The sequence below is a fragment of the Carettochelys insculpta genome, chromosome 16 (assembly GCF_033958435.1).
Source record: "Carettochelys insculpta isolate YL-2023 chromosome 16, ASM3395843v1, whole genome shotgun sequence".
NCBI classification, from domain to species: domain Eukaryota; kingdom Metazoa; phylum Chordata; order Testudines; family Carettochelyidae; genus Carettochelys; species Carettochelys insculpta.
In genome coordinates this window covers 39,898,562-39,919,974 of record NC_134152.1, presented here as the reverse complement: position 1 = coordinate 39,919,974, position 21,413 = coordinate 39,898,562, and the positions used below count along the sequence as shown (strand labels likewise).

The 21,413-nt window shown below is 46.3% G+C and overlaps 1 protein-coding gene across 5 annotated transcripts in view; it reads right to left on the bottom strand.

Moving 5' to 3' along the window:
• UNKL (unk like zinc finger) overlaps positions 1-21,413 on the bottom strand; it is a 206,202-nt gene that overhangs the window by 68,286 nt on the left and 116,503 nt on the right. For all 5 annotated transcript variants that reach the window (XR_012647734.1, XM_075010749.1, XM_075010751.1 and 2 more), the window contains exon 10: positions 14,463-14,525. Coding sequence is in view for 4 of the 5 variants with exons in the window: in XM_075010749.1 (XP_074866850.1) it covers positions 14,463-14,525 (63 nt within the window). In the remaining variant the exon portion in view is untranslated. The remainder of the gene's footprint in view (positions 1-14,462; positions 14,526-21,413) is intronic.

Genomic DNA, 21,413 nt, shown 5'->3' with positions numbered 1-21,413 from the left:
ACTTGAGTCTCTGTCCCCGTTCGCGATTGCCCTCGGGGATACGGGACCATCTGTGGGGATCTTTCCCTGGTAGATTGCCGGTGGTGTCTATGCCCCGTGTGATAGGGGCGACCATGGCAGCATGGGCACCGTTCTTTGGAAGGTGACCTAGACCACTCCCTTGGTGCATACCCTCTGCGTCTGGGGGAGCAAGATCGTCGAGAGACCTGGGACACTGGAGAGAGCAATTTGTGATAGTACTCCAGCGGCTCAAACCCCAGAAAGGGTGAAGGTGGTCCCAGCCAGGGCGAGGCTGGTTGTAAAAATGGAGATGGGGGCTCCGGGTAGGCTAGGGGGGACCCCTGCCTTCTGGTTGGAGTCTGCAGCATAAGCGGAGGGCTGAGAGAAAGCAACTCTGCAGCCCTGTCTGGAGAGGGGCTGCGGTGCCTTGTTTTGTGTGCAGCCTTCCCCCTCCCTTGAGGGGGTAGCTCCGCCCCTTGACGTGTAGGAGATCTCGGCCCCGTCCACGCCGTGCTCGGCATGCTCATGGGTGGTGCCGCACGGGCGGTGTCCTCCGGTGCCTGCAGGCTGCACGCCTGCGCGCTCTGCACCGCCAGTTCCCCGGGGGTCGGTGCCGCTGCTTGCGGTGCCGCCGGTACCGGGGCTTGTTTAGCCGCCGCCCTGCCTGTGGTGCGGGGCGGCTGTTTGATTATCGGAGGCTGAGCCGCCTCCACGTGGCTCTCCGTGCCGCCGCCGATCAGCTGTTGCTGCGGCTGGGGGCTGTGCGCTCCTCCCATCCCGCTTGCTGTTGCTGCCGGCAGGGATCGGGCTGGGGAGACTTTCCTCCGTTTTTGCGCTGATGGGGTGAGGGAGGCGGCTTTCCTTTTGTGGGCCCTGGAGGGTCCCTCCTGCTGCGGCCGCTCCGGCACGTCTGGCTGGAGGGCCTTGTCGAAGAGCAGCATTTTAAGCCGCATCTCCCTGTCCTTCCTTGCTCTGGCTGTTAATTTTGCACAGAAGGAGCATTTCTGCGTGACATGGGACTCCCCCAGGCACCTTATGCAGTGACTGTGCCCATCAGACGCTGGCATTGCCTCTCGGCAGGACTCACATTTCTTGAATCCTGAAGAGGACATTGTTGGTGAGTCTTTCAGTTGTTAATGGGGTACTTAGCACCTTCTCTGTGCTGTTTTCCCCCTCTCCGATAGCCTGCCGCGGCAGGAGGGCTAATGGCCCTAGGCTCCTGGCCTCCGGTGGTCCGCTTGTTACTAGGACTGGACTGAATGCCGTCCCGCTTGTTGTTTCTTTTTTTTTTGAAAATAACAACTGGCTAACTTAACAGTAGCCTAAGAACTCGAAAACTTTAAAGAAAAACAGTTAAAACCATTGAATACGCTAACTTGGCCGTAGCCTAGTCGGATTCTGTCTGCAGCCGACGGTGGTTAAGAGGAACTGGCGGGGACCGGATCGCGCACGTGGCCAGGAGCGTGCAAGGGAGTGGCGCGCACCGGCGCGTGCGCGGTCCGGCAGAAACTGCTTGGAAGATCCGATCTGCGGCGCCGGGCGAGCCCGACACCTAATGTGGAGCACCCACGGGGACACTCGAAGAAGAAGGACTATATAAACAACAGTTTGAAGATCTCTTACTAGGCACTGATGATGTTACTCTGTTTAGTAACAAAACGTCTGCAATTAAAGGTTTTAAACCTGGCAGACCTTTTTAGATTTTAAATAGAATTCTAAATACTCAGTAATCTAAAACGTAATGGCTAACTACGGACCTACAAACTATGTATAAAGAAGGTAACAAAGGCTGTAAAGAACTGCTAATGCTTTCGTGATCAGTAAGACTCTGGCAGTCATGGGTGGCAAGAAGGAACTGAGAGGAAGCAAGGACACTGGCTGCTAATATACTTATGCATGAGTGCAGCACTCAAAGTGCCATAACAGCTGATCTTACTGATGATGCTAAGGCAAAAATCTCTGACAACTGTGCACAGGGGTGCACATACACACACACACCTAGAAGGGAATCAACATGAGCAAACACTCGAAGAAGAACAGGACTATACAGTCTTTGTAAATAGACAAAATTGCATCAAATACCTAATGTCAAATTCTCCTCTTCACTGAAACAACTTACATTTCTGGACAGCCACTCAAGTCAAAAATGGTAACATTACATTCAAAACTTATACAGCACTATAAATGAGCAAAACCCTATACAAGCAAACCTGTCATGCTGCTGTTTCTCCTGGGCTTTCAAGATTGAAGAGATTAATAAATGTTACATATTTATTAATTATTGTTTATACAGGGTCCCACCACAAAAGAGTACTGACACACCATCAGTGGAAGAGGAGATGGCTCAGGGGGGACTCTGGCACCTGGCCACTCCTGGTAGCAGGCAGTATTCCATTCCTGCTCCCAATCCTCCAACCATGGTACAGTTATGCCATTCTGGATACAGGAGATAAGGAATCACACCCTACGGCAGAAGCAGAGAAGCCTTGAACCCCCAAGGCTGGAAGCTCTGCTGCCAGCACTACAAGGAAGAAATGTAGGGTAGTAGTGGTTGGAGACTCCCTTCTGAGGGGGATGGAAGCACACATCCGTCACCCTGACATCATCCTGGGAGGTGTGCTGCCTGAAAGGAGCCAATATCTGACGCATTATGGAGGCGTTGTCGAGGAATACCCGGTCTACTGACTACTATCCCAAGCTACTCATCCATGTCAGCACGAATGATACTGCCAGGTGTAACACTGAGCAGATCAAATGTGACTACATGCCTCTGGGAGTATGGCTGAAGGAGTTGGGGATGCAGATGGCACTCTCTTCAATCCTTCCTGTCAGAGGTAGGAGCCCAGACAGGTACAGATGCATCCTAGAGGTGAATGCCTAGCTGCAAGGAGTGTGTGGCCAGGACTGCTTTGGCTTCCTCGATCAAGGGATGCTATTCCATGAAGGACTGCTAAGCAGGGATGGAATTCACCTTTTGAGGAATGGGAAGAATATATTTGGATCGAGACTGGCTAACCTAGTGAGGAGAGCTTTAAACTAGGTTCGACAGGGACAGGTGACCAAAGCCCACCATTAAGTACAAAACCTGGAGAACTGAGAGTTGGGTTAGAAAGGGGAGGAATCATGGGCTATAATAGCAGAGAAAAAAGGGGGACTAGGCAGAACTGGGAGGAAAAAGCAAATCAATATCTCAGATGCCGATATACAAATGCCAGAAGTATGAGTAACAAGCAGGAAGAACTTGAAATCCTAATAAACAAACACAACTATGATATAACTGGTATTTCAGAGACTTGGTGGGATAATACACACGATTGGAATATTGGTATAGAAGGGTACAGCTTACTAAGGAAGGATAGGCAGGATAAACAGGGAGAAGGTGTTGCCTTATATATTAAAAATGTGCACACCTGGACTGAGGTGGAGATAGATGCAGGAGACAAAGCCGTTGACAGTCTCTGGGTTAGGAGAAAAGGGGTAAAAAAACAAGGGTGATGTCACATTAGGGGTCTACTACAGACCACCTAGTCAAGTAGAAGAGGTGGATGAGGCTTCTTCTAAACAACTAACAAAATCATCCAAAATGCAGGATTTGGTAGTGATGGGGGACTTCAACTATCCCCATATATATTGGGAAACTAATACAGAGAGATACAGACTATCCAGAAAGTTCTTGGACTGCATGGATGACAATTATTTTAGAAGGTAGAAAAAGCTACTGGAGGGAAGCAGTTCTAGATTTGATTTTAACAAATAGGGAGGAACTTGTTGAGAATTTGAAAGTGGAAGGTAGCTTAGGAGAAAGTGACCATGAAATCACAGAGTTCACAGTTATAAGAAACAGTGAAAGGGAGAACATCAAATTAGAGACAATGGATTTCAAGAAAGCAAATTTTGGTAAAACTCAGAGAGATGGTAGGTAAGGACCCATGAGAAGCAAGATCAGGGTTGGGTCGACAAGCTGGCTACCAAAAGAAAACTACACCTAACACATATGCTATCCATTGGAACGTGCAACGTCCGAACACTGTGGGCAACTAGAAAATTAGAGCTGCTTCGGAGGGAAATGGAGAGATATTGATGTGATATACTTGGACTGGCAGAGATGCGTTGGATGGGATCAGGAGAGATATGCCGTTGTGAAGTCATTTGGTCAGGAAACGAAACAAAGCATGAAGCAGGAGTTGGATTCCTTATTAGCAAAACAGCTAGAAGAACATTATTAGGATACAAACCGGTGATCGCAAGAATGATGGTTGCGTGATTCGAAGCAAAACCGTTCAACATCTCAGTCATTCAGGTGTATGCACTCACGTTGGACGGTACAGAGCAAGAGATTGAGCTATTTTATAAAGACTTGACAAAGACGGTGGAGGAGATAGCGAAGAAAGACGTGTTGATCATCGGAGGAGATTGGAATGCGAAGGTTGGAACAGATAATGAAGGTTGGGAAAGAGTCATGGGAAGGTTTGGGTACGGAGAAAGAAACAAACGAGGTGAGAAACTGCTAGAGTTTGGTACAGAGCATGAGATGGTCATTTGCAACACGAGACTCCAACAAAAGGACTGTAGGAAGTGGACATGGCAATCCAGTGATGAAGTCCAAGAACATGATAGATATGATTTTGATAAGAAGATGGATAACATCAGTACAGTAGTGCTGAACTTTCCAAGGAGCAGAAATAGACTCAGACCACAGTCTAGTGATTGCAATCATCAAGATAAAACTCAAAAGAAAATGTAAAACACAGTTTAAGAAAAGAAGAGACGTGGCGAGGCTATATGAGGAAGAAACAGGGAATCCATACAGAACAGCGCTCGAAGAGAAGATTAAGAATATCACCACAGAGAAAGACCTAGACAAGGGAGTCACAAGGATAGCCATCGCTATAGAAGAGGCAATTGAGCAGACTTCCAGAAGAAGAAAAGATCGGTAAGAAGTGGATTACCCAGAAGACACTGAAGTTGGTTCAAGAGAAAAGAGCGCTGAAGATCAGAAGAGATGTTTTTGAGATAGCAGAACAGCAATATAGGATAAAATGCAATGAGGTAAGGAAAGTAGCCAGAAAGGATAAGGAGAAATGGTTAGAGGAGCAAAGTGAAGATACCGAGAGGTATTACGGTGAATTTAAGACCAGGGAGGTTATAAGACAATTAGGAATATTAATAGGAAATGGCAACTGAAGCAGATGGCAATCAAAGATGAGAACAAAGAGGTGCTCATGAACAGTAAGAAGATTGTGCAGCGATGGATGAGATACTGCACTGATCTATACAGTGCACAGTTGGACCTGAGTGCCTCAGAGAGACTGATTGAAGAATTGAACGAGATATCTCCCCCGAGCATCGAAAGTGAGATGGATATTTCAAAGGAGGAAGTAGAAAAAGCAGTGAAACAACTAAAGAACAACAAGAGCCCTGGAAATGATAAGATCACGGGAGAGATGATCAAATATGGCAGAGAAAGCATGATTCAGGAAATACACTATGTAATATAGCAGTAGGCATCCTTCAGTCTACATAGACTATGGATCGCGCCCTTCATAGTTCCATTTGGAATCATAATTTGCAGCCTTGACTATGACTGTGAAGGCCCACATGAGAGTGACAGTCCTTGCTGCATCTGTTGCATGTGTAATGGGTGTCTGGCAAGTCCTTACTGTGCTTTCTGTGGGCTCACTTCTCCTCTGCTAGCTGTCTGATCCTCATCTCACCCTTCTGAAGGCCCTTGTGTAGTTCCTGCCTCCATCTGCCGCGATTGTCTGCCAGCTCCTCCCAGCTGGCCGGCTCGATGTCTACCTCCCTGAGGTCCCTCTTGCAAACATCTTTGTAGCGCAACTGGGGGCGTCTGGGAGGTCTTTTGCCAGAGGCTAGCTTGCCATACAGGATGTCTTTTGGGATCCTTCCATCATTCATCCTGTGGACGTGGCTAAGCCAGCGGAGCCGCCACTGCCTGAGGAGGGTGTGCATGGTTGGGATTCCAGCTTGCTCAAAGACAGCAGTGTTGGACACTCTGCCCTTCCACGATATTCCAAGGATGCGCCTGAGGCAGCGCAAGTGGAAGACGTTCAGCCTCTCTTCCTGGTGGGCGTACAGGGTCCAAGACTCACTGCCGTAAAGGAGGGTGCTGAGGATGCAAGCTCTGTAGACTTGCATTTTGGTGTGGGTATACAACTTGATGTTATTCCACGCTCTCTTGCTGAGTCTGGACAGAGTTGTGTCTGTTTTTCTGATCCTCCTATTTAGCTCAGTCTCCAATGACAGGGTGTCAGTGATGGTGGACCTGAGGTAAATGAACTCGTGGACGACTTCTAACATATAGTTGTCAATGCTGATTGATGGAGGTTCAGCAATGTCCTGACCAAGTACGTTTGTCTTCTTTAGGCTGATGGAAAGTCCGAAGTCCTTGCATCTTTGGAGAACTGATCCAGCAGTTTCTGAAGCTGGTCTTGTGTGTGTGACACTACAGCAGCATCATCTGCGAACAGCATATCTCTGATGAGGACTTCCCGCACCTTAGATTTAGCTTTCAGCCTTGCAAGATTAAACAGTTTCCCATCAGATCTTGTGTGCAAAAAGATGCCCTCTGTTGAAGATTCAAAGTCGTGCTCCAGAAGGAGCGCGAATAAGATCCCGAACAATGTCGGAGCAAGGACCCATCCTTGTTTGACAGCGCTCCTGATGCTGAAAACATCCAATAATGTGCCATCATATTGGATGGTTCCTCTCATGTCTTCGTGGAAAGACTGGATCATCTTGAATAACCGTGGTGGACAGCCTATCTTGTGGAGCAGTTTGAACAATCCATCCCTGCTGACCAAGTCGACGGCCTTGGTCAGGTTGATGAAGGCAATATCGAGTGGCTTCTTCTGCTCCCTGCATTTCTCCTGCAGCTGCCTCAGAGAGAAGACCATGTCAATGGTAGATCTCTCAGTGCGGAATCCGCACTGTGAATCGGGATACACCCTCTCAGCAATCTTCTGGAGTCTGCCGAGGATGACGCGAGCAAACAGTTTACCAGTGATGCTTAGGAGGGAGATTCCACGGTAATTGTTGCAGTTGCTTCTGTCTCCTTTGTTCTTATACAAGGTTACAATGTTAACATCGCGCATATCCTCTGGAACCTCTCCCTCTTCTCAGCACAGGCACAGAAGCTAATGTAGGGGTTCCAGGAGTGTGTCCGTGGCACACTCGATTACCTCTGGTGGTACACCATCCTGGCCTGGGACCTTTCCTACTGCAATGCTGTCGATGGCTTTCTTCAGTTCATCCACAGTTGGTTCCTGATCCAGTGCGTCCATCACTGGTAGGAGCTCGACGGCATCGAGGGCTGTATCAACCACAATGTTCTCGCATGAGTACAGCTCGGAGTAGTGGTCCACCCAGTGCTCCATCTGTTTGGCTTTGTCAGAGATGATGTCACCAGATTTGGATTTCAGAGGTGCCATCTTGTTCTGGGCGGTTCCTAATGCCTTCTTGATGCCCTCGTACATTCCCCTGAGATTACCAGAGTCAGCACTGGTCTGGATGCTGCTGCATAGCTTGAGCCAGTAGTTGCTGGCACAGCACCTGGCTGTCTGCTGTACTGTTTTTCTGGCTGCTCTGAGTGCTTGCAGGGTACTCTGGCTTGGTGAGCGTTTGTACTCCAGGAGTGCAGCGCGCTTTTTTTCAATGGCTGGAATCATCTCATCGGAGATAGCTTCGAACCAGTCATTTGTGTTTCTAGCTCTTCTTCCAAACACCGACAAGGCTGTGTTATAAATTGTATCCCTCATATGCTGCCATCTGGATGGCACATCGGCACCCCCAGGGCTGCTGCGCAGATTCTCCTTGAGGGTCACTCTGAACTTTTCGGCTCTCTCTGAGTTTGCTGTCTTTCTGGCATCAATGCGGGGCCTTCCAGTTGGTTTAGAGTGGTACAGCTTCTTGGGTCTCAACTTGAGTTTGGAGCAAACTAGCGAGTGATCTGTATCGCAGTCAGCACTATGATAGCTGCGTGTCAGAAGGACGTTTTTGAGGTTATCACGTCTAGTGATGACTACATCTAGGTGATGCCAGCGTTTCAAGTGTGGGTGTCTCCATGATACTCTGTGCTGTGGCTTGGTTTGGAAAAATATGTTTGTGATGCACAGATTGTGGCATGTGCAAAGTTCGAGAAGACGCTGTCTGTTTTCATTCATTTTTCCCACACTGAAGTGGCCTAAGCAGGAAGACCATGAGTCACGATCGGCTCCAACACTTACACTGAAGTCACCCAAAATGTACAGTTGTTCGTGAGCAGGTATTTGCGCTATGGCAGCACTAAGCACATCATAGAACTTGTCTTTTACTTCTGGTGTGGTGTACAGGGTTGGAGCGTAAACGCTGATCAGGTGTACAGGACCAGCGCAAGTTTGAAGTATGACTTGAAGGAGTCTTTCTGATCCGCCCATGACTAATTCTACCATTTGTAGAAGGGTGTTTCTGATGGCAAAGCCAACACCATACTCCCTGGGTTCATCTTGGGCTTTACCCTGCCAGAAAAGGGCATAGTCCTTTTCCTTTAGAGATCCTGAATCTGCGAGTCACGTCTCTTGCAGAGCAGCAATGTCAACTTGGAGCCTCTTCAGTTCCTCATTGATGACAGCGGTCTTTCGGGTGTTGTTGATGTCCTGAAGATCTTCGGTCAAACCGGTCAGCATGGTCTGCACATTCCAGCAAGCAAGCTTAAAACTTTGATAGTTTTCTTCTCTTGTTCATTTTCTTATTGGTTTGCCTGGTGCTCAAATTTCAGTCACTTGTCAGGTTTGGGAACCTGAAGCCTCACGCACCCAGTGAGGCAGGTGAACTGTGGCGGGACAGTAGCCTTCTGGCTGGGGGCTGCCCAGCTTGAGGCGGGCGGTGACTGTCCAGTGAGATGTGACAATCTCTCCCACCGTTGAAGGCAACCCCTGGTGCTCGTTCTCTACGCCAATCGAGCAAGAGCTTACAACTGGTATCTGTTACCTCCCATGGTGGTTCAACGCTGTTAAGCGATGCTGGAGTACCTCTTCAGGCGCGAGCCTGGGCAATTTTTTTGGGACCCTGGGCTGCCCAGACGCCAGTGTCCCCCTCTCGGCTTTACTGATATAGTCCAAAGGAGAGGATAACCTCTACATCTGGTACCAGCTCAGATGCAGGAGTTGTCGGGTCAATGTCAGAAGTTGGCACAGAACCGCCTTAGGACTCCCCTCCGGATTTTCTGTCAGGGTTTACTCCCTTAGCCTTGCTCCTTCCCAGGCTAACCCACAAGGCAGTGGGGCATGAAGAATGTGGATAATGATCCCACTACCTCTTGCACCTCCCTGGCACCATGTGTCCCCATAGCTCCCCATGGCCTGACGACCTCCTCCACTCCCCAGGACCCTCCTCCCCACCCCTCTGCCTCCCATCAGCTACCATCACCCCCAGATCTCTCCTCCCCGCCCCCTTGCCCCCCATCCACTCCCATGTCCCCCCACCTCACCACACTGCCCCCATAAGCTCTCATCACCCCCAGGTCCCCCCTCCCTCAGCCTCTCCGCACCCGGCTGCGCGCTGCTGCAGTCCCACATCCTCCAGGAAGGTGGGAATCTCACAGTCCAGCCGCGCCCTGGGTCCCCACCAAAGCTACCAACTCTTCTTCTGGCTACGGCTGCCCACAGAGCCCCATGAAGCTGCTGCAGGACGCGTGTGCAGGGATCGCAGGACTGGGCCTGAAAGCAATCTGAGCCGGGCGTGCCTCCACCAGCCTCCATAGGCACTGCCATCCGCACAGCCGTACCACACACCCCCAAACCACATGCCCAGCACCGACACCACTCGGTCTCGCCCCCCACCGCCCACACTCCCCCAAGCCCACCTGTGTCCCACTGCCCGCGCTGCACCCTGGGGGCGGCAGGTCCCTCAGCTCCAGACAGCAGTTGGGAACGCCACCGCCGTCGCCATCTTGCTGCCCCTTATCCCTGTAGAAGTAACTAGCTCTCTCTAAGCTCCCCCTCTAAACTCTCCTCTCAAAACTCCCTTCTGTTAGCAACCACCCTGTTTGCAAGCTCCCTGGTCGCTTGCCAACAGAGTTTAAAAAGGTCTGGCCTTCCTGAGAGCCCCTCCCTCAGCCTACCACTCAGCCAATCGGCACGCAGAGTTTATATTTCAAACCGAATCAAGGCTAACAGCTTCCAACTGCCAGCCTGAGCACATGGCCTTTCAAACAAACAGATCGCTCAGCACTCCAAACACCAAACAAACAGACAAACCCAGCCCCAGAACCCCCAAACCCAGACACCCACACACTCCAGAGAGCCACTTAGCTGAAGGTGCTGTAGTCTGCCCCCTCCTTCCCCAGGAAAGCCCCTCTCAAAACTCCCTCCTGTTAGCAACCACCCTGTTTGCAAGCGCCCCAGCACCTAAGGAATGGACAAGATCTATGCTAGTGACAATACCCAAGAAAGGAAGTATATTGGAATGCAAGAACTACAGAACGATTGCCCTATTGCATTATCTAGGTAAGGTGCTGATGATGATACTGACTGAGAGATTAAGAACTCAGAGAGAAGAACATATAGCAGACAAGCAAGTAGGGTTCAGAAAAGACAGAAGTACCATACAGCAGATATTGGCACTAAGACTGATAGCAGAGAAAGCTTGACGAAAGAACAAAAACGTATACGCTTGCTTTGTCGATTTTCAAAAGGCATTTGACAGTATAGATCAGAAAGTGACTTGGGTGGTGTTGGAGTCATACGGAGTGGACAGCAGACTAATACGGTTGTTGAAAGATATCAGTGATAATGTGGAGGCAGCGGTGAGAACATGCGGGGACTTGGGAAGTTGGTTTAAAACAAGTAGAGGTATAAGACAAGGAGATCCAATATCGCCAAGTATCTTCATCGCACATCTGGAGAGAGTGATGGACAAGATCAAGGAAGAGGTAGAAGGGGTATCTGTGTACGGGTAAAGAATTAACAACAATTAGTCTACAGAAACTAAGCCACTCTACACTGGATAGGGAAAGACGGAAAGAAATAGCGAGACAGGCATCAGACACCAACGGGTGCTGAGCCCACGGTTAGTGGTGACTGATGATGATGATGATGATGATGATGATGATGAGCGGGAAGCAGGTAGGTTTAGAGGACAAAATAAAAAAGGAAGTTAAAAATTACTTAGAAAAATTAGATGTCTGCAAGTCACCAGGACCTGATCAAATGCATCGTAGAATATTTAAGAAGCTGATAGAGGAGGTTTCTGTGACTTTAGCTATCATTTTTCAAAAGTTCTGGAAGTTGAGAGAGTTTCCAGAAGACTGGAAAAGGACAAAGATAGTGCCCTCCTATAAAAAGGGAAAAAGAACCTGGGGACACTACAGACCAATCAGTTTAGCTTCTGTGCCAGGAAAGATAATGGAGGAAATAATTAAGGATTTCATCTGCAAACATCTGGAAGAAAATAAGGTGATAGCTAACAGCCAGCATGGAGTTGCAAAGAACAAATCATGCCAGACCAATCTGATAGCTTTTTTTTGACAGGATAACAAGTCTTGTGGATAAGGGAGAAGCAGCAAATGTAGTATACCTAGACTTTTGTAAGGCATCTGAAACAGTCTTGCATGATCTTCTTATCAATAAACTAAGCAAATGCATCTTAGATGGGGCCATTGTAAGGTGGGTGCATACCTGGCTGGATAACCATTCTCAAAGAATAGTTACGAATGGTTCGCAGTCAAGTTGGAAGGGCATAACAAGTGGAGTTCCACAGAGATCTGTTTTGTGACTGGTTCTATTCAATATCTTCATCAACAATTTAGATACTGGCATAGAGAGTACACTTACTATGTTTGCATGTTACCAAGCTGGGAGGGGTTGCAATTGCTCCCAAGGATAGGATCATAATTCAAAATGATTTGGACAAACTGAAGAAATGGTCTGAGGTAAACAGAATGAAGTTTAATAAGGACAAATGCAAAGTACTCCACTTAGGCAGCTTAACAATCAGCTTAAAATGGCAAACGACTATCTAGGAAGGAGTACTTCGGAGAGGGATTTAGGGGTCATAGTAGACCACAAGCTAAATATGAGTCAACAGTGTGATGCTGTTTCAAGAAAAGCAAACAACATTCTGGGATGCATTAACAAGTAGTGAGCAAGACACAAGAGGTCATTCTTCTGTTTTACTCTGCACTGATTGGGCCTCAACTGGAGTACTGTGTCCAGTGCTAGGCACCACAGTTCAAGAAAGATGTGGAGAAATTGGAGAAGGTCCAGAGAAGAGCAAAAAGAATGATTAAAAGTATAGAGAACATGAGATATGAGGGAAAACTGAAAGAACTGGGCTTGTTTAGTTTAGAAAAGCAAAGACTTAGAGGGGACATGACAGCGGTTTTCAAGTACAGTCATTCCTCGTTTAATGAGTACTTTACTTACAAGTACTCCCTAAAATGAGGGACATACATACACGCTTCCCCCGCTTATATGAGCCAACCGTGGGGTCCCTGGGCAGGGAGACCCACACCCGTGCGGCTGGAGTGGAGCCAGCCACAGGGTCCCTGGCCAGGGGGCGGGGAGACCTACAGCCCTGCAGTTGGCTGTGCTCCAGCCTCGGGGTACCTGGCTGCTGGCTCTGCTCCTGCCACGAGGTCCCTGGCTGGGGGACGGGGAGACTCAAGGAGTAGTAATCAATGACTCAATGTCTGGTTGGTGGTCAGTATCAAGGCAAGTTCCCAAAGGGACCGTTCTAGTGCTAATTTTGTTCAATATCTTTATTAATGACCTGGATGAGGGAATGGATTGAACCTTTGGCAAATTTGCTAAAGACATTAAACTATGGGGGGAGAAGCTAATATGCTGGAGGGCAGACAGAAGGTCCAGGGAGACCTAGACAAACTGGAGGATTAAGTCAAAAGAAATCTGATGAGATTCAAGAAGGACAAATGCAGAGTCCTTCATGTAGGATGGAGGAATCCCAAGCACTGCTCTAAGTGTGGGAACCATTTGGCTAAGCAGCAGTTTTGCAGAAAAGGATCTGTGGATTACATTTGATGAGAACCTGGTTATGAGCCAACAGTGTGTCCTTGTAGCCAAGAAGGCTAATGGCATACTGAAATACATTAAAAGCAACACTGCCAGCAAATCTAGGGAAATTATTATAATCTTTTATTCAGCACTGACAAGACTGCATCTCCAGTATTGCATCCATTTCTGCCCTCCCCCTCTCATTACAGAAAGGATGTGGATGCACTGGATGACAAAAATGGTTAGCCAAGAAGGCTAATAGCATATTATTGTTCATTAGGAGGAGCATTTCCAACAGATCTAGAGAGTAATTGTTCTCCTTTATTCGGCACTGGTAAGGCCACATCTGGAGCACTGTTTCCAGTTCTGGGCCCGTCATTACAGAAAGGATGTGGACACACTGAAGAAGGTCCAGCACAGGGCAACAAAAAATTATTAGGGTGCTGGAGCACATGACCTACAAAGAGAAGCTCAGAGATTTGGGCTTGTTTAGACTGCAGAAGAGAAGAGTGAGGGGGGGAATTTGTTGGCAACCTTTAACTACCTCAAGGGATGTCCCAAAGAAGATGGAAAGAAGCTGTTCTCAGTAGTGACAGATGGCAGAATGAGGAGCAATAATCTCAAGTTGCAGAGGGAAAGATCTAGGTTGGATATTAGGAAAAACTATTTCACTAGGAAGGTGGTGAAGCATTGGAATGGGTTACCTGGGGAAGTGGTAGAAGCACCATCCCTAGAAGTTTTTAAGTCTTGGCCTGACAAAGTCCTGGCTGGGATGATTTATTTAGGATTGGCCCTGCTTTGGATAGGAGGCTAGACTTGGTAACCTCCTGAGGTCTCTTCCAGCCCTATGATTTTATGGTTCCCTGATGGTAGCAAATGCTGGTATCATGGTATCCCTCAGATGTCAAGAGTTCATTGGGTACTGAGCTCAAAAGTGTCTCCATAAGGCCCAGAATCTGTTCCAAAACTTAATTCATCCAAAACTCTTCTGTGAAAATCCTCTATCTTACATAAGCAACGCACAACCCTTTGAAAATACCTTCACTGTCTCTAGATCACATCCCAAAACAAATCACGGGTTTGTACTCCCCACTCTCAATAACCTAGTTTTCTCCTTACTTATCTGAACTTCTCTCCTTTTTATCCCAAAACTTCTGCATTAAGCCAAAATTTCTCATTCATTCTACATCTCCCCCACTCAAATCACAGCTCCTCAAGAAGTCTCACAAAATTACAGTCCCATAACTTTAAAATAAACAACCAAACCAAAAACCTGTGCAGCTTTTCAGATACCTATTCTTCAACACACTGTCTTTGTTTCCCTCATCCAACACTCCTCACAGTGTCTGGCTATAGTACTCTTTTTAGACGGTACTAATCCCAGACACATCTTTAGTGCCAAATAGATAAGTAACAAAAAGGGACACATATATAATGCTCCTTCTTTAACCATACCTGTTTATTTTCTTGTTCACTTATTTTATGATAACTGTCAGCTGGCAGGCTTTTCTGTTTTACCTGGAATAAAGAAAAACCTAAGTCAAGTATCAGCTTAGTATAAATATTTAGTGTTTGTGTGGCTGCAGCTACATCCTAGTATCCGCAACAAGCTGATCACAATGCTGACATTTCAATTCTACATAGAGGTAAGCCCAGAGCAGGGACAGCGAAACATGTGAAAAGTCAGCTATCAAACTGATTCCCTCTCCAGCTTTTGGGCCTCCAGTTTGACTGAATACCAGTGGACTAAAGAGTTCCCATATGGTTAAGAACGAGTGTCACCCTTGGTCTGATTTTCCCTGCCACCCTGCATCCAAAAACAAGCACCTCTCCCTCTTCTTTCTTCTTTTTCTCATTTGTTTGTCTCTTTGGGTGCGTCTAAACTTGCTCTTTCGAAAGTAAACCCGTCTTCAAAAGAATCCTTCTTCCCTTTATTTAATGGAAAGAGCAGCGTCTATATTGGCTTTCTTCTTTCTAAAGAAGCTCTTTCGAAATTGGAATATGCAACTGAGGTGTCAAATATGAAAATTTATACCTCATTTGCATTTTCGATGTACGTCATTTGCATACCTCTTTTGAAAGAGGAATGCAAGCGTAGATGCACCCTTTGGGTGTCTCTACATGGGCACAAATCTTCAAAATAGACATGATAATGGCCATTTTGAAGATTACTAATGAGGCGCTGAATAGAATATTCAGTGCCTCATTAGCATTAGGACACTTCCGGCTGCGGTGCTTCGAAAGCACTGCTTTTGAAAGTGCATGGCTTGGTGCAGCTACACGGGGGTCCTTTTTGAAAAGCAGAATAAGGGGAATTCTAAAGGTGCAGGTCCTTTCTAAAAGGACCCCCATGTAGCTGCGCTGAACCAGGTGCTTTCGAAAACAGCAATTTCAAAGCGCCACGGCCGGAAGCGTCCTAACGCTAATGAGGCACTGGAATATTCAATTCAGCACCTCATTAGTAAACTTCAAAATATGGCTATTTGGAAGATTTGTACCCGTGTAGACACATCCTTTTTGTTTAGATAAGGAAACAGATTTAACAAAACAATACCTTTGTAAATGAGCTGAAAATACTTTGGCTGCAGCTTATTTAGCTGTGCTATCACAACCTTATCAGCACTGTTATCATTCATATATTAATATCATTACCACAATCTACGCAAAGTGTAACACACAAAGTTGATTTTTCAAGTTAAGTGGTCTTCATGGGTCTAGTTAATAAAGTAAAAGGGTTAAACCATGTGTGGCCACTAAGTCAACATCTGGTCAGTAAAAAGAACCTTATAAGACAGCACTATCTACAGGAATCAAAAACAACATGCTGTCAAGAGCTTCTTCAAGGAGTTAGGCAGCCCAGAAGCAGGTGTTAGGTACTGGAGACTTGGCCAGGCTCAAGCTAGAGGGATATACTCTGCAGTGGGTGAGAGGGAAAAAGGATTCAAGCCAATAAAAGAGTGGGGAGGAATTGAACAAGCAAGGGCAAATTTGTGGAATGCAAGGCCAGACAGAAACACGGATCATAACCCCCCCTCAAAATAATTCTTGAAGCATCATTATCAGAAAAACATCCAATATTGAATTAAAAATATCTAGTGATGAAGAATTCACAGCAGTTTGTAAACTGTTTGTAAACTGTTCCTGTGTTTAACTACTTTCAGAGTTAACAAAGTATACTTCCTGTGTGAATTTGTCTAGCTTGAACTTCCAGCCATTAAATTGTTTCTTATCTTTCTCTGCTGGATTGAAGAGACTTGTTAAATACTTGCACCCTAGGTAGATACTTACAAATTGTAATTAAGTCATCCCTTAATCTTATCTTTGTTAAATTAAATATATTGAACTTTGTGAATCAACCACTGTAAAATGTGTCTTCTAATCCCTTATCAGCTCATGGCTATTTCTCTGATTCTTAAATTTACAACATCCTTCTTCAATTGTGAACACCAGAATGCGGGAAAGTATTCCAGCAAAAGTTTCGCCAGTAGCAAACATGGTGGCAAAATAACCTCCTTATTCCCACTCAAGATGGTCACAGAGTGATACTACAAACTCAAATTCAGCTGATTACTCATCAAGACCCTGATATCTTTTTCAGAGTCCCCCCTACTTAGAATAGAATAGAGTCCCCCATTCTGTAAATTCTGTTGGATTAAAGTTGACAGAATGGCCAAGCAGAGCAATGGAGGACGGAGATATATGGCTGATGTTGGAGAGATGAAGCCATGATGAGAGGGAACTTGAAAATCAACAGAACTGATGGAGCGTTATTTTATAAACATGAAGATGAGCAAGTAGTTTTTTCCGCAAATGACTGAGTTGGTCTAGGCTTGCAGTCAAGAGGTGGTGAGAGAAAGGAAAAGGAATACTAAGCCTACTAGTTAATTTGAAGTATACAGACTATGCAGGGCCCTATGGTAGACATCACATATCTGAATAAATCAAATGACAGAAATGTCCTCTCTTCAAGCGGACTTGACTTATGCGTTTTCACATTAACACGAGTTGAGTCTGGGCCGGGGGGAGCATCTGTAGTTTGCCTTCTCCCATGCTTGCTAGGATCCAATCTGTAATTTCAGGGGTTATTTTTGGCAACCAGCTCTGCACAGAAGGTGCTCTGCTTGGAAGAAGCCTCTGAAAAGCAGCCGCAAATGGGGATAGTACCCCGGGGCAGCAGTGCTGGCATGCCACTTCTGCTCTCCTTGGTATGAGGCAGAGCAAGGGGCGCAGCCGAGGAGCCGAGCTCCCCGTCTCACCCTGCCTGCATGTCTTTCTCACACAGGAGAGATTGTGGGGGCTGCTGCTGCTACATTTGAGCAACAACACACTGCTTCAAACTGAACCTCAACTCCACGCAGCAGGAATGGTAAAGTGCTTCTCACTTGATTAACTTGGGATGCTGCTGCTCATTTGGGGAAAGCTGCTTCTCTTGTAAAAACAAAAGCAGAGCACAGAGATCTGCAGCAGCTTATGGACTCAGAACATTCTTGGCAAAGGCAGATAACAGATAAGTGAAAACCCTGTACCCTCCACACTTACCTGCATACCTGTGCTGCTGAGTGCACAGCAGAACTAACGATGGCAAAATCCAGGTGAAAAATTCCATTCTGGTCCCAGGCCTCAGACAGTGGCAAAACAAACCCTGGCACTCCTGCTGTTCTGGAAGCACCAAGGAGGTTGCTGTAATACCCTGCTTTTGTTCTTAGGTGAGAAGCAACTTTCCTCAACTGAACAGCAGCACCCGGGGTTAATCAAATGAGCAGTACGTTATAAGGCATCAAAACAAAAAGCAGTCAAGTAGCACTTTAAAGCTAGCAAAATAATTTATTAGGTGAGCTTTCGTGGGACGGACCTACTTCTTCAGACCACAGCCATACCAGAACAGACTCAATATTTAAGGCACAGGGAACCAAAAACAGTAATCAGAGAGGACAAATCAGAAAAAAATGATCAAGGTCTTTAAAGTGTTACTTGACTGCTTTTTGTTTTGATAGTATATAAACTAGCATGGCTCCCTCTCTGTTATAAGGCATGTGTAGAGGAAGCTTATCTCTAGGGTAATAAAGCTAAATTGAGAGCAATTTCAAAAGACAATCTTATTTCACAGGCATGTCATCTGTGGCGGGGAGCCAGGAAAATGATGAGCCCTGGTGGGGTGGTCAAATTTCCCAGCGCCTGTAAACCCAGGGGAGCCAGGAACCAGGCTGCAGCCTGGTTCCTGTCTCCCTCAACTTGCATGGAAATTCAAGTTACATGGGGATTGCAGAAACACAAACCCCATGTAACCTGAAGGCATGTGTATTTATTACAGGCTTAAAGTGATCAAATGGATGGTGTTGCTGAAGAGTGGGTTTCTTATGAGTATTTAATAAACGGCAGCTAGAAAGCCTTTTGCCAACAATCACATTTCCTTTGTTATGAGTTTTTCCACTATTAACTTGTTCCATTCCTGACAATGTTTTATTTAAGAGACAAAGTGTTTTTACTGGATAGTCACATCAGAAATCACTTACTTCAAGGCTGTGCACTGAGCAACACTGTATATGGTGATGATAGGATGCATTGGTAGTGAACAGCACTCAAAACCCCCGGGACTCACTTCCATTTTACATCTCATATCCTAAATAGCTCATGATTCAGGTTTCACCCATCCACATGGCAGAGTTACCCAAGGATTTTAGTTCTCCTCCTTCCCCTTACATTTTTAAAAAAAAATTTCTTTCACCTGAAAAAGCATCAAAGATGGATGCTGTTGAAAATGGGGCATCAGACAGAGAAGGCAAGGGTTCTGACATATGAATTTTCTCTCCCAGAAAGCTTTGCTGGCTGGCTGGTTCTTGCTCTCATCTCATGGTCTAAGTGATAACTGCATGTAAGCTAGGGAAGGAAGTTCCACTCAAGTCAAACTGGAAGTGACCAGGGTGGGTTTTCACTGTCCTCTGCAGCGTATGGCATCAAGTTACTTGCCAGGATTATCTAGCTATCTTTCAATCATTTCCTTGTCACTGCAGAAGCCTTAGGGGATTGGTGCATCTCAGTACCTCCTATTACCTATTGGTGGCACATAATAATCTAGTCTTCTGCAGGGGTATAATATTTTGGTATAATTTGTTTGCTGGCTTTCGCATCTAGGTACTGGGTGGTGTTGTTGGCCTGTGATATATGAGAGATCTGGCCTTAACCTCTAAGACTATTCTTAGTCGAGCTGATCTAAAATCTGCTGATGTCAATAGGTATCTTTCCATTGATTTTAATTTGAGCAGGATCAAACCTCTAATGAGTACTATTTTACACCAAAAATGAGTCCTTTGTAAGATGGTAGGAAGTTCTCAGTGTATGTTTACACTTGAGAACAAAGTCGACTTTGTTAAGGTAACCTTCTTAACACTGTATTTTATACAGTCAAGATTGAGTGTCCTGGCCTGCTCAGAAAGTCAATTTAGCATGTCCCCATAAGGTTGCATAAGTCCGACCATGGAAGCAATGCATTGTGGGCACCTATCCCACAGTTCCTGAAGTCCCATAGCATTTTTGGATTTTGTGCAAGTGTCTTGCAGGGAAAAAAAGTCACAAGTGGTTCTGGGTTTCTGATGTCGTCATTTCAAAATACACTTTTTAACAGCTAAAAAAAAAAAACAACTGCATTTTTTGCTTGGTTTTCATACTGACTGCCAGGCACCATTACAGACACTAACATGGATCCTAATACACTTCAAAGTTTGCTGCAGTGTTTTGTGCTCAGTTCCCATACTGCAATACAGTATCTTCTGAACATATTGCCCATGCAACAGGAGCTCATTGCTGCAGGGGCACTGACAGACGTGAAGATCTGGATCTGGATAGAAGAATCACGGAGTTTCTGGCATCACTGGAAGAACTGTACAGTGTGGAGCACAGATTCTGAAGCCACAAAACCAGCACAGACAGCTAGGATCACATCATTTTGCAGTCATGGAATAATCAGTAGTGGGTGCGAAACTTCCGCATGCATAAGGCAGCTTTCAAGGAACTTTGTGAACTGCTGTCTCCTGTCCTGAAGTGCAGCAATACCAGAATGAGACCTGATTTGACAGTTGAGAAGCAAGTGGCAATTGTTCTTTGGAAGTTTGCAATGCCAGACAGCTACTGGTCAGTGGGAAAACAATCTGGAGCAGGAAAACCTACAATGGGGGCTGTTGTCATAGGTAGCCAAGGTGATCAGCAGGTTTCTCCTGAAGAAGACAGTGATTCTGGAGAATGTACAGGAGATAGTGGATGGTTTTCCTAACATGGGGTTTCCTAACTACGGTGGAGCCATAGATGAAATGCACATCCCTGTCCTGGCACTGGACCATCAGGCATCAGAATACAGTAGCTGCAAAGGGTACTTCTCTATCATGTTGCAGGTGTTGGTGGATCAAAAAGGTCATTTCACTGACATCATCGTGGGATGGTTGGGAAGAGTGCAGGACACGTGAGTCTTTAGGAATTCTGGTCTGTTTACAAGGCTGCAGAGTGGAACTTTTTTCCCAGACCAGAAAACTAACATTGAGGGCATGGAAAAGCCAACAGATATTTTGGGTGACCCTGCTTACCCCTTGTTCCTTTGGCTCATGAAGCCATACACAGGTGCCTTGGACTCCAGTAAGAAGCTCTTTAACTACAGACTGAGCAGGTGCAGAATGGCGGTAGAATGTGCCTTTGGATGTTGAAAAGCCAAGTTCAGGTGCCTTCTGACCTGCTCAGACCACAATGAAGAAAACACCACCCTTAGCATTGGGGCCCGTTGTATTCTTCATAACATTTTGTGTCGAGGGGTACAGTTTCATGCCTGCATGGAGGGCTGAGGCAGAGATCCTGACAAGAAATTATCAGCAGGTGATCCCAAAGGAAAACAGGAAAGCCCAGCAAAAGGCACTGAAAATCACAGATGCCTTGAAATACAAATTTGTGAATGTGTGAAGGGAGTTAACTGGCAAACCCACCCCACCCATGCTGTTTCCTTCCTCTTTGTGAAAGCCCCCTCCAACTATGAGACAACCATCACCACCCCCACAATCCCAAAGTATGTTAACCAATAAATGAATCTCATTTTCCAAAATATAATGTTTTTATTTAGGGGGCCCTAATGGAAGAGTGAGAGATATAGGGAAAAAAAGGATAATAATGTCATGGCTAGTCATCAAAGGTTAGCCTTCTGGTGTGTATTGATTTTGTGGGGCTATAAAGCAGGACTCTCTGTGGCCTTCTCTCTCTCATTCTGGGTCCCTGACGAGAGGAAGGTGCTGAATGTGTGGAGGGGAGGACATCAATTGGATGTGGGATGCAGAGCCAGGAGCAGGGGAGTGGACTGACTGGGTTGAGGGAGGTCTCAAATGATGGTGCCTGGAGTGGGTGCGGGATGCAGAGAATCACAGTGCTGGAAGG